This window comes from Mustelus asterias, chromosome 12, assembly GCF_964213995.1.
Source record: "Mustelus asterias chromosome 12, sMusAst1.hap1.1, whole genome shotgun sequence".
Taxonomy (NCBI): Eukaryota; Metazoa; Chordata; class Chondrichthyes; order Carcharhiniformes; family Triakidae; genus Mustelus; species Mustelus asterias.
Window position 1 is genome coordinate 90,010,857 of NC_135812.1, and position 17,109 is coordinate 90,027,965.

Genomic DNA, 17,109 nt, shown 5'->3' on the forward strand with positions numbered 1-17,109 from the left:
ACTCATGGTGCGTTCCTGTGCCATGCTTCAATGCTCCCTTGCTGCATTCCAGGAAAAATGAAATGCATCGATGATCAAAATCAGGATTAAAAATGTACCTTAGCTTATACTTACATCTATGATCAGGTACTCAACCGGCAACGGCCTTGCTAACTGTGTGATTTCATTACCAAACTTGTCTATGTCCTACAAGAGAAATCACAAGAACAGTTTACATGTATATATTCACTTCACCATGTGGACTTAATTCACTAGAATATAATCATAGAATAGAATAATAGAATAGAATTCCTACAGCATTGAAATAGTTGCATCTAGAGGTAACAAAACCATGGTTGAGGGTTCAGCAGCAGCTCAAAAGGGTGAGGATACGTATTGATGCGGTGATAGTAGTGACCTTGGTGACGGACAGGTTATGGGCTTGGTAGTTTGGTTCAGCGAATGGGACTTCAAGGTTGTAAACAGTCTGGCTCAGCCTCACACTGGAATGAATACCCAAGATATTTTGAGTGGAAAAAGACCTCTACTAGGTCTTTGAGCAACAACTTTTCTCAAACATGAACAGAAAATCAAACATTACATCAGCAATAGATCATAGAATCCCAACAGTGCAGGAGGCCATTCAGCCCATCGAGTCTGCACCGACCACAATCTCACCCCTCCCCTTTCCCTGTAGTCCAATGTATTTACCCTGCTAGTCCCCCTGACACTCAGGGCCAATCAATCTAACCCGCACATCTTTGGACTGTGGGAGGAAACCCACGCAGAGATGAGGAGAATGTGTCAACTCCTCATAGACAGTGACCCAAGCCGGGAATCAAACCCGGGTCCCTGACGCTGAGAGGCAGCAGTGCTAACCACTGTGCCGCCCCACATAGTTGACAGACTCCTTTGGAAGCACGTATTTTGAGACGGTTTGAAACTCTATTTATGAACTCTGATATAGTTTTCTTACTTGTTTTGAATAAAACTGACTGAAGCCTACAATGTGAGTTGTCTCCATGCGCAATTTATCATACAAAAGCAGAGTGTCACCAGCAATTCTACCAATATTTAATGTCCCAATCCCAGGGGACCAAAAAGTTCAAATTCTGAAAGCTTTCCTTAATACAATTTTCTATTAAAGAGGGAGAAAATTAAAAAGCAAGTTGTTTCCGTAGGTAATTCATCAGGGTGGAGAATTATTCACAGTGGCTAGTGTTTCCCTTCCTTTTCCAGGAGCTCAAAAACAGACTCAAATTTGGGCATTTTTCCTCTAACAACACATCAGGTTCCGATGGGTTATCCAGAGGAGCTCCGATGCCTAAAAAAAAATATGGCATTGGCACAGAACTGAATTTTAGTTCTACTCCCAAATTCCAACCCTGAATTTCTCAACTTTCTTTCTTCATTTGCTCCAACACAAGACAGTGGCTTCGTTCACTTCCACACAATGAGTGCTGCCTGACTGTGAAGAGTGCTTTCGGAGTTGGGTGAAAACAGGAAGTTAGGAACAGGCAGGAGAGGCTACAAGGGAGAGTGCTGATTGGTGTTATTCTTGATTCTCTGAAACCGACAGTGAGTTTGGACCAAAACAAGCTTAAAACTGACATCACAGGAGGGAGCCGTGATTTAATTGGGTAACAGAGAGCTGTACTAAATTTGAAAACCCATTTAAATTACTGGTTAGACATTGTGTTGAGACTGAGGTAATAAGGAGATATATAATTTTTTAAAAGATAAAATAAAAAAATTTAAAACACAAATTAAAAACTAATTAAATAAAATAGAGATAAAGGGTCAGGTGATGTGTTGTTCATGCATGATGTGGGAGCTGGTGGACCCCATTGTGGTTCCCAGTGAGCATGTCTGTAGTAAGTGTCGGTTGCCTGAGGAACTCCGACAGAGTGGATGAACTGGATTCTGAGCTTCGGACGCTGCGACACATTAGGGAAGGGGAGAGATGGCTGGATATTGTGTTCCAGGAGGCAGTCACACCCCTTAGATTAAATACCTTGAATTCAGCCACTGGCAGGGACAGGAGGGTGTGGCTGCAAGTGAGGCAGGTAGAGGGATCCAGGAGATAGGGTTGCAGGAGCCTCAGTCGCTGAACTTGTCCAACAGGTTCGAGATCCTTGCTCCCTGTGTGGACAGGAACGGGTACTGCAGGGAGGATGACCACGGCACCATGGTGCAGGGAGCTGCCCAAGTGGGGGGAGAATTTTTTTTAATAAAAAAGGTTTGTTTCCTTTGCTTCCAACCTAAAATACCCCACTGCCTTTTCTCCTTTCTTTCCATGACTTATAAGGCTGACCATAGTAGCAAACAAGGAGGAATAATGAACGTGTAAAATTAATCTGAACTATTTGTATTTGTCAAATTGTATGATAGCACGTAATGTGTCATAACACGGTCAGTTAGGTAGTTACCTTATAGAAAACATCAGGGACATATTGTTCACTAGAAGACTCCTTTACATATCCCAGTTCTGGTGCATCTCTGCATGGCAGAAAACAGTCATCGCCTACGAGAGCCATACACTGATTGGAAACCTGGTATCCTTCAAAATGAACCTGATTATCTGGGCCACCTAAGGAAGGGAAAAAAGCAGATTTGCAATGGAAAATATGCATGATGCTTAGGTGTGACAGCAGACAATATTGTTTCAAGATTCCAATCCTACTCACTTCCTTAAATAAATGCACTTGCTTATTCTGTGTCATATTTCCGATCCACTTAAAGAAAATGTGAAAGTATTATCTTTGCAAAAACATATGTTTGTTCTTCATGCAAGTTGACACCTTTTCCAAACCTGGACATATGCAGCCACTGTCACAAGACATGCAAGATTTTCACCAATGCCTGGTTCATTTCCAGTGAAGCAGCCAGAAAGCAGGGAGCTGCAGGCAGCTTCTTATACTAAGAACGTGAAAATAAACTTTCTCCAGGTGTTATCCTGGGCATCGGGCTTAGTGGGTAAATTTTGTTCGCGTTAACACGCCTACTAGAAGTGGTGCAGACTATATTCCCCGTTCTGCATTATAAACTGAGATTTTTGGTCACAATCCCTATCAGCCCATACCTGTTGCCAAGACAGTAACAAACTTGGATCCAAAATGATTATCGGGAGATAGGCGGCAAGTGTTGGGGTGCTTGTTCTGGAAATCTCCTGCTGTGATGCACTCCTCCGCACTTAGGAAATGTGCATCCTGATGAAGAAAAATAGCTTCATTAGCACTTCAAGCATTCCAAGCATAGATTATCAATAGCATAAGTACAGCTGTTCTGAATTTTCCTTTGAATTCCAATATCAAATAGCATCATGCTGTAAGCTCAAACCAGTAGAATTATCATTTCAACTCACTTAGTTCAGGACCAGTAGCTGCTTGAGAGAGGGGCAGTTGCTCTCTCTCTTCGCAACTCCCTAAGAAGCTATTCTTTATTCAGGTTCGAAAGTATGATAGCGACTCGACCACATCTCCAAAGGATCTAGAAGGCCAGTCAGCCTTGTGTGTCTGCACTAGCTCCTTGGTAAATAACTTTTTTCACTATTCTCTTTTGCTTTCTATTTTCCTTTATTGCAAATGTTATCGACTTTTCTCTTGAAAATTTAATGGTCTGTCTCAACTATCCCTCCTGGAAAAGCATTCAATTTCAGTAACCCTCGAGTAAAGGTAGTTTCATTTTCCTTTTTCTCAGTACCAAATGTTAAAATCAATAACTGCCCATCACAGATTCCGAACAAGAGTTGTTCTATGTTGACCTCCTAGCCTTTCCTTTCCCAGGAAATAGTTCCAAAATTTTAAGTCTTTCCTCCTAACTGAAGCTGCTCATCCTTGGTGGCTTCCAAGTAATATACTCAGTCCCCTACTGTACTTCTTATACACCTGTGACTGTGCGGCCAAATTCCCCTCCGATTCGATTTTCAAGTTTGCTGACGACACCACCGTAGTGAGGCGGATCTCAAACAATGACGAGACAGAGTAGAGGAATGAGATAGAGAATCTGGTGAACTGGTGCGGTAACAATAATCTCTCCCTCAATGTCAACAAAATGAAGAAGATTGCCATCGACTTCAGGAAGCATAAAGGAGAACATGCCCCTGTCTACATCAATGGGGACGAAGTTGAGTTGAAAGGGTCGAGAGCTTCAAGTTTTTAGATGTCCAGATCACCAACAACCTGTCCTGGTCCCCCCATGCTGACACTATAGTTAAGAAAGCCCACCAACGTCTCTACTTTCTCAGAAGACTAAGGAAATTTGGCATGTCAGCTACGACTCTCACCAACTTTTACAGATGCACCATAGAAAGCATTCTTTCTGGGTTGTATCACAGCTTGGTATGGCTCCTGCCTAGCCCAATACCACAAGGAACTACGAAAGGTCATGAATGTAGCCCAATCCATCATGCAAACCAGCCTCCCATCCTTTGATTCTGTCGACACTTCCCGCTGCCTCAGCAAAGCAGCCAGCATAATTAAGGACCCTACGCACCTCGGACATTCTCTCTTCCACCTTCTTCCTTCGGGAAAAAGGTACAACAGTCTAAGGTCATGTACCAACCGACTCAAGAACAGCTTCTTCCCTGCTGCTGTCAGAATTTTGAATGGATTTACCTTGCATTAAGTTGATCTTTCTCTACACCCTAGCTATGACTGTAACACTATATTCTGCACTCTCTCATTTCTTTCTCTATGAACAGTATGTTTTGTCTGTATAGCACGCAAGAAACAATACTTTTCACTGTATGTTAATACATGTGACAATAATAAATCAAATCAAATCAAATGTTTAAACGCTATTAATTAATGCCTTTTCCAGAATGGGATGTTCTGAACAGCACACAGTAATCTTTAACTGTGGTCTAAATACTACTGCAGCAAGTTTCTCTCTAGTACTCCATGCCTCTGTTTTTGCCACCTCTCCACAAAATGGCACAAGATCACCACTCTATCTTTCCCAATATCAATGCAGAACGTAGTGAATGTAAGAGATTAACTTAATTCATTGAGGTCGTGAACTTGTTTTGAAACTTTACTGGAGCATACGAAAGAGATTTTTAAAGAACGTACATAATTTTACTTTGTAGTATATAATTATGGGTTACAAACACTTTTTTCATGTTTTGGACTCTGTAAAATCAAAGTAGCCCTTTCCAATAATCTTAAAAATACATTTTTCAGAAGGTAAAGTAAATATCCTATGCAGTTTTGTGCTTGACCGACACTTCAAAATTCAAGCAGAGATACGAGTTGATCCTTCTCAATTGGGGAAAAGATAAAAACATAGAAAATAGAAGCAGGATAGGTCATATGACCCTTAGAGCCTGCCATTCATTTTGATCATGACTGATCATCAAATTCAATATCATGATCCCGCCTTCCCCCCATATCCCTTGAGCCCTTTAGCGCCAAGATGGGCATATCCATGTGTGTTTGCACTGATTGTTATGATTTCTGTCTGGGAGAGATTTCTGGAATGCAGCATACATCTTAAGGGGAAACACGGTTGCAAACTTTTTCTGCACTCATGCTCACCTAATTGATTTTGCACTGAAAGCATTATACATGTCAAATACACATTTAAAAAAAACATTTTCCTGTTATGTTACCTAGCTTAACGTGGTACAGACATAACTTTAATATCTAAGAGTTTATTGGGAATGACACTGAACAAAAACAATCAAATTTGGAAAGTTGATTGAGTATTAATAAATTAGCAAATCTGCAATCTAGCACCTATTCCTAATACTGCTCTTTATTATCAGCCAATGCAGTTGCTGTCCCAGATAATATTTTTGAAAAGTAGAAGTCAAATGGATTCTTCTGCTCTAAACCTGCATTTATCTGATGGCTGTGGTATCAGTGTGAGAGCTTCACTTTACACCAGAACTGTATTCAAGTGCAGCCAGGGTATAAATTCAGACTTGACCGTATACTACGAGGAAGCAGAATAAGATTCTTTGAGGGAGGAGTTTCACTCCATTGAGTCAATATGATCCCTCCGATCTGCTTTACCTGCCAAATTTAAAGCTAGCATGAAGCTCTTCTGGCTTCATAAGTTAAACTATGGCAAATCTCCAGGTCTGAATAAATTGTGTCCCAGGCTGTCGTAGGAGGCAGGGGAGGAGACTGCAGGGGCTTGGACCCAAATTTTTAATTCCTCTCTGGCCACAGGCGAGGTGCCAGAGGACTGGAGAACAGCTAATGTGGTTCCACTATTTAAGAAGGGTTGTAGAGATAAGACAGAACTACAAACCAGCGAGTCTCACATCAGTGATAGGTAACCTATTGGAGAAAATTCTGTAGGAGAGAGCATCTATCTCCAGTTGGAGTAGCGAGGCTTGATCAGAGATAGCCAGCATGGCTTCATCAGAGAGAGGTCATGCCTAACAAATTTGATTGAATTTTTTGAGATGACGACTAGGTGTGTGGATGAGGGCAGTGCAGTTGCGTAGTTTATATGTATTTCAGTAAATCCTTTGACAAGGTCCCACATGGGAGACTTATAAAGAAGGCAAATGCATATGGGATACAGGGTAATTTGATAAAGTGGATTCAAGATTGGCACAGTTGCAGGAGACAGAGGGTGATGACAGAAGGCTGTTTTAGTGACTGGAAGCCAGTGTCCGGTGACGTACCACAGGGATCTGTGCTGGATCCCTATTATTCATCATTTATATAAACAACATAGATGACTATGTAAGGGGATAGGATTAGTAAGTTTCTGAATGACACAACAATTGGCCAGGTGGTTAACAGTGAGCGAGTGTGTCTTGGGCTATAGGAAGCCATAGACGGGATGGTGAAATGGTCAGATAAGTGGCAAGTGGAATTTAACCCTGAAAGCGTGAGGTGATAGACTTTGGAAGGAGTAATTTGACAAAGAAGTATTCAATGAATGGCATGATACTATGAAGTTCTGTGGAACAAAAGGACCTTAGCGTGTTTTTCCATAGATCTCTGAAGATCAAAGGGGTTAGTAGAGTGGTGCAAAAGGCATATGGGACACTTGTCTTTACCAACTGAGGCATAGATTACAAAAGCAGGAAAGTCACGTTGGAGTTGTATACAACTTTGGTGAGGCCACAGCTAGAGTACTGTGCGCAATTCTGGTCATCACATTATAGGAAGGATGTGATTGCACTGGAAGGGCTGCAGAGGAGATTCATGAGGATGTTGCATGGGGTGGAAGATTTAAGTTATGAAGCGAGGTCAGATAAGCTTGGGCTGTTTTCGTTGGAGTAGAGAAGACTGAGGGGCGACCTGATCGAGGTGTACAAGATTATGAAGGGCATGGACAGGGGGGATAAGGAGCAGCTGTTCCTCTTAGTTGAAAGGTCAGTCACGAGGGGACACAAGTTCAAGGTGAGGGATAGGAGGTTTGGGGGGGGGTCATGATGTGAGGAAAAAGAAAATTATCCAGAGGGTGGTGACAGTCTGAAATGCGCTGCCTGGAAGGGTGGTAGAGGCAAATTGTCTCACATCCTTTGAAAAGGATGAGCACTCAGCACATCATTACATTCAAGGCTGCAGGCCAAGTGCTGGTAAATGGGATTAGGTGGGAGGTCAGGTGTGTCACGTATCGGTGCAGATTCGATGAGCCAAAGGGCCTCTTCTGCACTCTATGATGTGAATGCTCCATAATTCAGTGGAAGATGGATGAAGAAGGTGGAAGGACAGGAAGGGGAGAAGATTAAAAACACGTTCAGCAGTAGAGTGCGATGTATTTGAAAAAGCTCAGCAAGGTATTCAACATAAAAGTGACAAGTACAATTACAGTTCAAGTGTTTCTTCTAATTTACTTGTTTTTGAAATTAGTGGGAAGAGTAAAAACTGAAGGAAGAATAATCAAGAATATTGCTAAATAGTTTGAAATTAAATGCATGTTATGTCAACTACATGCCAGATCCCCCTAAACAATGGAGAAAAAGAAAATTCCTGAAGCAAAAAGAAATGTATGATATTGGAACAAGTCAGCAGCCCAATTTTCTCTCAGAACTGCAAACACATTTGAAATACTGCTTAACTTCTAAAAAGTTAAAAATGCAACAAGAGGTAGTTCTAAATGGCAAAGCTGTAGTAATCCTAAAAATTCTCTTCAATGAGCATCAAACTCCTTGCCTTATTCCTGATAAATTTGACAGTGCCTTTCCTCGTGTCCTCTGATAGGAGGTCTGTGAATATCCAGCCAACCTGAAACAAATAATAACACAGCAAGTCAACAAGTCCAAATGGTGAGAGTTGAGTGTTTTGATGTTTCCACCATATGCTGTAAACTTCCATTTAGCTTTCAATTAGAAGTCCAGGACAAACTGTGAGTTGACTTGCTAACCTCTTTCCCAGTGCTCTTTTGTGCACGGCCAACAGATGTACTTATAAACATTGCAAAACTAATAGTGCCAGATTTTTCTTACCCATCTGGACTCATCCTGTGAGCAAAGTTAGGAGCCCCACGAAGCAACACAGCCACAAAAGCAGTAACTGAAGTTGGCACATTTGGTATTATTCTAAATCAATATTTTGTCTGAACTAACAGAAATGGCTCTTTTACTGAAGTACTGATATTTGAAAAAATTGAAGTATATTTCACTATCTATTGCTGAATTTGACAGTGTGGACACACTTTACAGGCTAATAAATGCGAAAGTATTCAATTATGAAACACATATTAGAGTTACAACTGCACCTTCTACTGAAACATCATGGGAATAGTTTTGGAGGAATATACACCCCATCCCACTATCCAGCTAATGGAGAGGGTGCAGTGGGATGAGGGCAGCTTGGGAGCATAGAACTGCAAAGAAAAAACTGCCAGTCGAGAGTGTTTTTCTTATTCTGTTTGTGTTTTTGTTTTCACAAGTTTGTATTTTTTTTCTATATTAGAAACTGTTTTTGCCAATAAAATGCAAACTGAATTATCTATTTTTAATACATCAGAACACTGCCAATTTTAAAAATGCACTTCTACTTTTCCGTCAAGAATTCCACACACAGACGCAAGTTTATATTTGGTGCCTATTACTAAATGATTATTGTCCAGAAAACGTTTCTATTTAAATTCAGGAACACAAATCTCTCTGAATTTAAGATCTTCCTTTTTCCACTCACATAGGCCTGGAAGTTAAATAAACTTAAGATCTACTTGCATGTAGATCTTATGTGTCATCCTGTCCATAGCAGCTGGAAAACATTACTCCATTTACTGTAAAGCAATGTTCCACATCTGTTAATTGTTAATATAAACAGAAAAACAACGCAAGCTCCAACTGTTGGAAGAAGATTGTTTTTGAAGTGCAGGGCATAAAATAAACTTGCTTTTTAATGAACAGGTTACTTAAAAATGAATTAGCACTATTTTTAATTTTAAAAACAGCCAACTGACAGCAAATCATAGTTCCAGAGAGATTGTTTGGTAATAATTAAGACGTGGCATGCCATGAAAATTTCACTTAGGCTTGAATGAACAAACCTAATCTTTTTTGGCAAATTTAGTCAGTATCTAGTGGGTTAGTACCACAACTTCACACCCTTTCTGTGTTTGAATGGCAAACCGCTTCAGAAAGTATTGATGCAATAAAGCTTTTGGAGAAAGGCAACTTGGACAGCAACATCCCAACTTTCGCATTTAACATTTGTGACGCCGGAAATTGTTGTCCGATTGTACTTAATGACGGTGACTGTTTATAGCCTCTCCATTATTCCTGCAGCAAAACCTGGGCCACTGACTCACCTTCCTCAATCCAAGTTTCGAAGCAATTTCATCTACAACTTCAGCTTTTGGGTCTTCCAAAAATTCTAGGCTGTTTGCTGTACCAATCTACAAAAAGAGGAAAAACCAGTCAGAAAGCAAACAATATTCAAAAGTTATGTTCTTATTTAGTAACTTTTTAAGGAATCTAGTCACTCGTTCTCTTGTTTCTGAAGTTGTGAATGAGACAGTAATGGAATATTCCTCCATTGTATTTGGTGCAACAGCTCAAATACTGTATTGGAGGGGAAACTTTAGTTCATTTTCTTTAGTTTAGTCCAAAAAGACAACTATGAGCTCAATTTAGATGTAACCACCTTATTGATCTCAGATATAGCTGCCCCAAATTAATCTGAACTAGAGTCACAGAATACCAGTACCGTTTGCCATTTACAACCTTATCAAACTCGATTTCAGCTGATAGGAGGGATGGTCTAAATGTCTCACTAAACACCACTGGAGGTGGTGTTTCACACTCTCCATGTTATCTTGATTCTGTGCCTTTAAGAAATGTGATTGTCATGATTCTTGTCATGAGAGAGAGTGGTGCCTCTCTTTTCCTCTCTCTGAAGTTGCAGACTGGAATCTGCCAGGAGCTAAGTCTCTTCCTCTGAGATTCTGCTGTATGAGAGTGGATCTTTCTCTGAGAATTGCTGTCTGGAAGCTGAGAGATATCCCTTTCTGTCTCTGAAGTCTGGAGACTGGGAGCTGCCAGAGAGTAGGTTTACTTCTTTGAAGTTCTGCTGTTTGAGGATCTATCCTTCTCTGGAAACTGCTGTCTGGATCTCTGTCCAGAAAAAGTTAAAAGGCTGGAAATCTAGCATACTTGTTGCTTTACGCTAACTGATTCTGAAGAATGATGTATGTCTGTGGGGATGTTCCTATAAATTGGAACTACGGAGTTAGTTGTTAAGAATTATACCCTGTCATGTTTAAGTATTTTAATTGGTAAAAGTTATGCTAATTCTTTTTGCTACATTCTCACTGTGCTTTTAAATAAAGTTTGTTTTGATAAAAGTTTCTTAGTGGGTCAATTGGGGGGGGGGGGGTTGAAGTGCATGTCTACAGGCCCTTGAAGGTCGTAGCACCAGTGGACAAGATGGCCAAGAAAGCACATTGAATGCTTTCCTTTATTGGGCAAGGTATTGATTGCAAATCTGTGATGTAATGATGAAACTATATTAGGCCACAGCTGGAGTTGTGTGTCCAGTTCTGGTCACCACATTACAAGGAGGATGTAATTGCTCTGGAGAGAGTGAAGTGGCGATTTACAAGATTGTTGCCATGCCTCGAAAGTTGTGGCTATGAGGAGAGATTGGATAGGCTAGGGTTGTCTTAATTGGGATGTACAAATTTATCAAGGGTCTAGATGGGGTAGACAGGAAAAACTTGTTTCCCCTAGCTGAAGGGCCAATTACCAGGGGGCATAGATTAAAGATGATTGGTGGAAGGATTAGAGGGGATACGAGGAAAAACATTTTCACCCAGGCGACTGGAATGCACTGCCTAAGTTGGTGGTTGAGGCTCAAACGTTCAACTCATTTAAAAAGTACCCAGATCTGCATCTGAAGTCCCGTAACCTACAAGACCATGGGCCAAATAATGAAAATGTATTTCTCTTTTTTGGCTGTCCCGGACACAATGGGCTGAATAGCCTCTTTCTGCAATGTAACGGTTCTATGGAGTTAAATTGTCCAGTGTCTCAGAGTGGAGCCAAACAGAGCCCATCTTGCTTGTAGGCATCTGAATGTGTGCCTGTCCAGAGGTACATTGATTTGACAATGCTTCTGAGTTTCAGTTAGGTTCCTAAATGTGGTGAAAATATTGCCACCGCAATCCTTGTACTAGTGAACACTTTCACAATGCACGTGTGACAAGAAACCTATGTTTTTGTTTAAACTTCATTCACAGAATCTTTGGTCAATAGTTGAAGTGTTCATTTATTCTAAATTGCTTAGGGTTAGAATGGGCCAATAACAATCATGGCATAGTGGCTACATTACTGGACTAGTAATACAGAATTCAGGACTAATGATCCAGAGATACGAGTTCAAATCCCAGCACAGAAACAGGATAATTTAAATTCAATTAAACAAATCTGAAATAAAAAGCTGGTTTCAGTAATGGTGATGCTCGATCGGATGAACACGTGGCTGAGGAACTGGTGTAGGGGGCAGGGTTTCAGATTTCTAGATCATTGGGACCTCTTCTGGGGTAGGTGGGACCTGTACAAGAGAGACGGGTTACACCTGAACTACAAGGGGACCAATATACTTGCAGGGAGGTTTGCTAGTGTTATTGGGGAGGGTTTAAACTAGATTTGCAGGGGGATGGGAACCAGAGTGCCAGAGCAGATAATGGAGCAGGGGTGAAAATAAATGATGTTAATAGTTCATGCAAAATCACAAATAGAAGGGTTGTGTGTGGTGGTAATAATCTTCTGAGGTGTGTCTATTTCAATGCCAGGAGTATTGTGGGGAAGGCAGACTAGCTGAGGGCGTGGATTGACACATGGAATTATGACATTATAGCCATTAGTGAAACTTGGCTACAGGAGGGGCAGGACTGGCAGCTCAATGTTCCAGGGTTCCGATGTTTCAAACGTGATAGAGGCGGCGGCGGCGGGGGGGGGGGGGGGGGAGAGAGAAGGGGGCGCGCAGGGGGGGAGAAGGGGGCGCGCGGGGGGGGGGGGGGGGGGGGGGCATTGCTAGTCAGGGAAAATGTTACAGCAGTGCTCAGGCAGGACAGATTAGAGGGCTTGTCTACCGAGGCCATATGGGTGGAGCTGAGAAACAGGAAAGGTATGACCACATTAATGGGGGTGTATTATAGACCACCCAATAGTCAGCGAGAATTGGAGGAGCAAATCTGCAGAGAGATAGCAGACAACTGCAGGAAACATAAAGTTGTGATAGTAGGGGATTTTAATTTTCCACATATAGATTGGGACTCCCATACTGTTAAAGGTCTAGACAGGTTAGAGTTTGTAAAATGTGTTCAGGAAAATTTTCTAAAATCAATATATAGAGGTACCAACTAGAGAGGATGCAATATTAGATCTCCTATTAGGAAACGAGTTAGGACAAGTGACGGAAGTGTGTGTAGGGGAACACTTTGGTTCCAGTGATCATAACGCCATTAGTTTCAGCTTGATCTTGGATAAAGATAGATCTGGTCCTCGGATTGAGGTTTTAAACTGGAAAAAGGCCAAATTTGAAGAACTGAGAAAGGATCCAAAAAGCGTGGATTGGGACAGGCTGTTCTCTGGCAAGGATGTGATTGGTAAGTGGGAGGCCTTCAAAGGAGAAATTTTGAGAGTGCAGAGTTTGTATGTTCCTGTCATTAAAGGCAAAGTGAATAAGAATAAGGAACCTTGATTCTCGAGGGATATTGGAACTCTGATAAAGAAGAAGAGAGAGATGTATGACATGTATAGGCAACAGGGAACAAATAAAATGTTTGAGGAGTATAAAAAGTACAAGAAACTACTTAAGAAAGAAATCAGGAGGGCTAAAAGAAGACATGAGGTTGCTTTGGCAGACAAGGTGAAGGATAATCCTAAGAGCTACTACAGGTATATTAAGAGCAAAAGGATAGTAAGGGATAAAATTGGTCCTCTTGAAGATCAGAGTGGTTGGCTATGTATGGAACCAAAAGAAATGGGGGAGATATTAAATGGGTTTTTTGCATCCGTATTTACTAAGGAAACTGGCATGGAGTCTATGGAAATAAGGCAAACAAGTAGGGAGGTCATGGAACCTATACGGATTAAAGGGGAGGAAATGCTTGCAGTCTTGAGGCAAATCAGAGTAGATAAATCCCCAGGACCAGACAGAGTATTCCCTCGGACCTTGAAGGAGACTAGTGTTGAAATTTCAGGGGCGCCGGCAGATATATTTAAAATGTCGGTATCCGCGGGTGAGGTGCCGAATGATTGGAGGATAGCTCATGTTGTTCCGTTGTTTAAAAAAGGCTCAAAAAGTAATGCGGGAAGTTTGACGTCAGTAGTAGGTAAATTATTGGAAGGAGTACTAAGAGATAGGATCTACAAATATTTGGATAGACAGGGACTTATTAGGGAGAGTCAACATGGCTTTGTGCGTGATAGGTCATGTTTAACCAATCTATTAGAGTTTTTCGAGGAGGTTACCAGGAAAGTGGATGAAGGGAAGGCAGTTGATGTTGTCTACATGGACTTCAGTAAGGCCTCTGACAAGGTCCCGCATGGGAGGTTAGTTAGGAAGGTTCAGTCGCTAGGTATACATGGAGAGGTAGTAAATTGGATTAGACATTGGCTCAATGGAAGAACTCCCACTCACCTGACGAAGGGACAGCCTGTTCCGAAAGCTAGTGGCTTTTGCTACCAAATAAACCTGTTGGACTTTAACCTGGTGTTGTTAGACTTCTTACTGTGTTCAATGGAAGAAGCCTGAGAGTGGTAGTGGAGGGTTGCTTCTCTGAGTGGAGGGCTGTGACTAGTGGTGTGCCACAGGGATCAGTGTTGGGTCCATTGTTGTTTGTCATCTATATCAATGATCTGGATGATAACGTGGTAAATTGGATCAGCAAATTTGCTGATGATACAAAGATTGGAGGTGTAGCGGACAGTGAGGAAGGTTTTCAAAGCTTGCAGAGGGATTTGGACCAGCTAGAAAATTGGGCTGAAAAATGGCAGATGGAGTTTAATGCAGACAAGTGTGAGGTATTGCACTTCGGAAGGACAAACCAACGTAGAACATACAAGGTAAATGGTAGGACACTGAAGGGTGCAGTAGAACAGAGGGATCTGGGAATACAGATACATAATTCCCTAAAAGTGGCGTCACAGGTAGATAGGGTCGTAAAGAGTGCTTTTGGTACATTGGCCTTTATAAATCAAAGTATTGAGTATAAGAGTTGGAATGTTATGGTGTGTAAGACATTGGTGAGGCCGAATTTAAAATATTGTGTGCAGTTTTGGTCACCTAATTCCAGGAAGGATATTAATAAGGTTGAAAGAGTGCAGAGAAGGTTGACAAGGATGTTGCCGGGACTTGAGAAACTGAGTTACAGAGAAAGGTTGAATAGGTTAGGACGTTATTCCCTGGAGCGTAGAAGAATGAGGGGAGATTTGATAGAGGTGTATAAAATTATGATGGGTATAGATAGAGTGAATGCAAGCAGGCTTTTCCCACTGAGGCTAGGGGAGAAAAAAAACTAGAGGACATGGGTTAAGGGGGAAAAATTTAAAGGGAATATTAGGGGGGGGGGCTTCTTCACACAGAGAGTGGTGGGAGTGTGGAATGAGCTGCCAGATAAAGTGGTGAATGCAGGCACACTTTTAACATTTAAGAAAAACTTGGACAGGTACATGGATGAGAGGGGTGTGGAGGGCTATGGTCCAGGTGCAGATCAGTGGGACTAGGCAGAAAAATGATTCGGCACAGCCAAGAAGGGCCAAAAGGCCTGTTTCTGTGCTGTAATGTTCTATGGTTCTATGAAACTACCAGATTGCTCATTAAAACCCATCTGGTTCACCAGTGCCCTTTGGGATGGAAATCTGCTGCCAGATCCTGTCAGGCCAAAAAGTGACTCCAAACTCACAGCATCGTGGTTGACTCTTAACTGCCCTCTGAAATGGCCTAGCAAGTCACTCAATTGTTTTTTGGGCAAGAAATGTTGGCCAGACAACAACGGCCAATGAATCCTGAATAAACCATAAAAGAAACACACCCTCCCCCTAAATATAAATCTGCTCAAAAGTAGCATGGAGTATATGTATTGACACATCAATAAAATATCCATGTAGAATGAATAAGATCTCAAATTAAAATGCAACTAATATATAGCTTTTAAAAAAACATTCGTATGTTCTAAACGAAAATTGAATTCTATATGGTTCAAACCGGCATGATAATGCAGCAAATATTTATCACAATGTTTCATTTACTGTGAATATATTTACTGCTTAAGAGTAATCAGTTCAAATCATACAAAACAGCATTCCACTATTTGGAGAACAGGCAATGTGGGGCCATCTAGTGGATCCAAGCTGCCTTCACTGGGCCATTGGAAGTTTAATCAACACCACACAAGTCCTCTTCTAGAGTAAGTGCACACAAAGGCAAATAACTTTTTATCCTCTGTAACTATATTACATGAAAAACCAGGTTATATTCCCTCTTTCACATGAAATAGCAGTTTATAGTATTTAAGACTTCACAAGCTATGTTGTTATATATTTGCATTTAATGACATTTAGATTCGAGAGTATTTCATATTTCACATGTTCAACTCTCTTCCTGTAAAGGTTCTAAGCCCCTGTAGTAGAAGCACAAAAGTACCAAATACAAATTAAATAGGAAATGGGTACCATAAAATACAAACACTTCACAGACAAAGCGATTCATTCTTATGACCATTAAATTTTGCTGATAAACTGAGTTTAACATTTCTCCTGCATCCTCAAGACATTTTTGATCACAGGAAACTGTTTATTTCTCCACTCACTTTACCTGTTCTTGCAAATGATCCCACTCTAAAAAAGTGTACAGATGTGAAATATTGTTGAAAGCACAATGAACAAAATGCCATATCTATTATAGAATCATAGAATTCTACAGTGCAGAAGGAGGCCATTTGGCCCATCGAGTCTGCACCAACCACAATCCTACCCAAGTCCTATTGCATTTACTCTAGCTCATCCCCCTGACACTAAGAGTCAATTTAGCACGGCCAATCCACCTAACCCGCATATCTTTGGACTGTGGGAGGAAACCGGAGCACCCGGAGAAAACCCACGCAAATACGGGGAGAATGCGCAAACTCCACACAGTGACCCAAGGCTGGAATTGAACCTGGGTTCTGATGCTGTGAGGCAGCAGAGCTAACCACTGTGCCGCTATGCCACCCACCTATTAATAAAATAAAAAAACAGATCTCTTACCTGTGGAGGTTCATAGATGGCAGCAACCTCTGCTCGAATGCCTAGAGGAATGTCCGTGTGTTCAGTGTAGCGACCATAAAGGAATCCAAGCCGTTGGTTTCCTGTTTGACGCCAAAAGTTGAGGAAACGATCTGCTATTGTGTGGTTTTCAAACATTATGTTATCCACATGTCTGTATTTCTGTTCAAAAGATAATTACTACATAAGAGATCTTGGTAATAATTTCCTAATTACAACTGCTGAGGCTCTTAACATTCAGAACTTTATAACAGCACTAATATGCATGTCAGGAGGCAGCCATAATGTGCTATGTACAATCTTCAACTCACTTTAATTGCAATACTCCAATGCAAATAAGGTACACAGTCTCATCCTGAGAATTCCAAATATTGGATCACGAATAATTTTGAATAATTAGAATTTTGAATTATCAATATATTTGCAGCACTGGGGCA

General features: G+C 41.2%; 1 protein-coding gene across 1 annotated transcript in view; it reads right to left on the minus strand.

Annotated features, from left to right (window-relative positions):
• Positions 1-17,109, minus strand: part of nploc4 (NPL4 homolog, ubiquitin recognition factor) — a 69,153-nt gene that overhangs the window by 18,650 nt on the left and 33,394 nt on the right. Inside the window, exons 8-13 of the mRNA XM_078225596.1 lie at positions 16,655-16,834; positions 9,712-9,798; positions 8,103-8,174; positions 3,062-3,188; positions 2,409-2,569; positions 115-186 (exon numbers count right to left, since the gene is read on the minus strand). Of these exons, the coding sequence (XP_078081722.1) occupies positions 115-186; positions 2,409-2,569; positions 3,062-3,188; positions 8,103-8,174; positions 9,712-9,798; positions 16,655-16,834 (699 nt within the window). The remainder of the gene's footprint in view (positions 1-114; positions 187-2,408; positions 2,570-3,061; positions 3,189-8,102; positions 8,175-9,711; positions 9,799-16,654; positions 16,835-17,109) is intronic.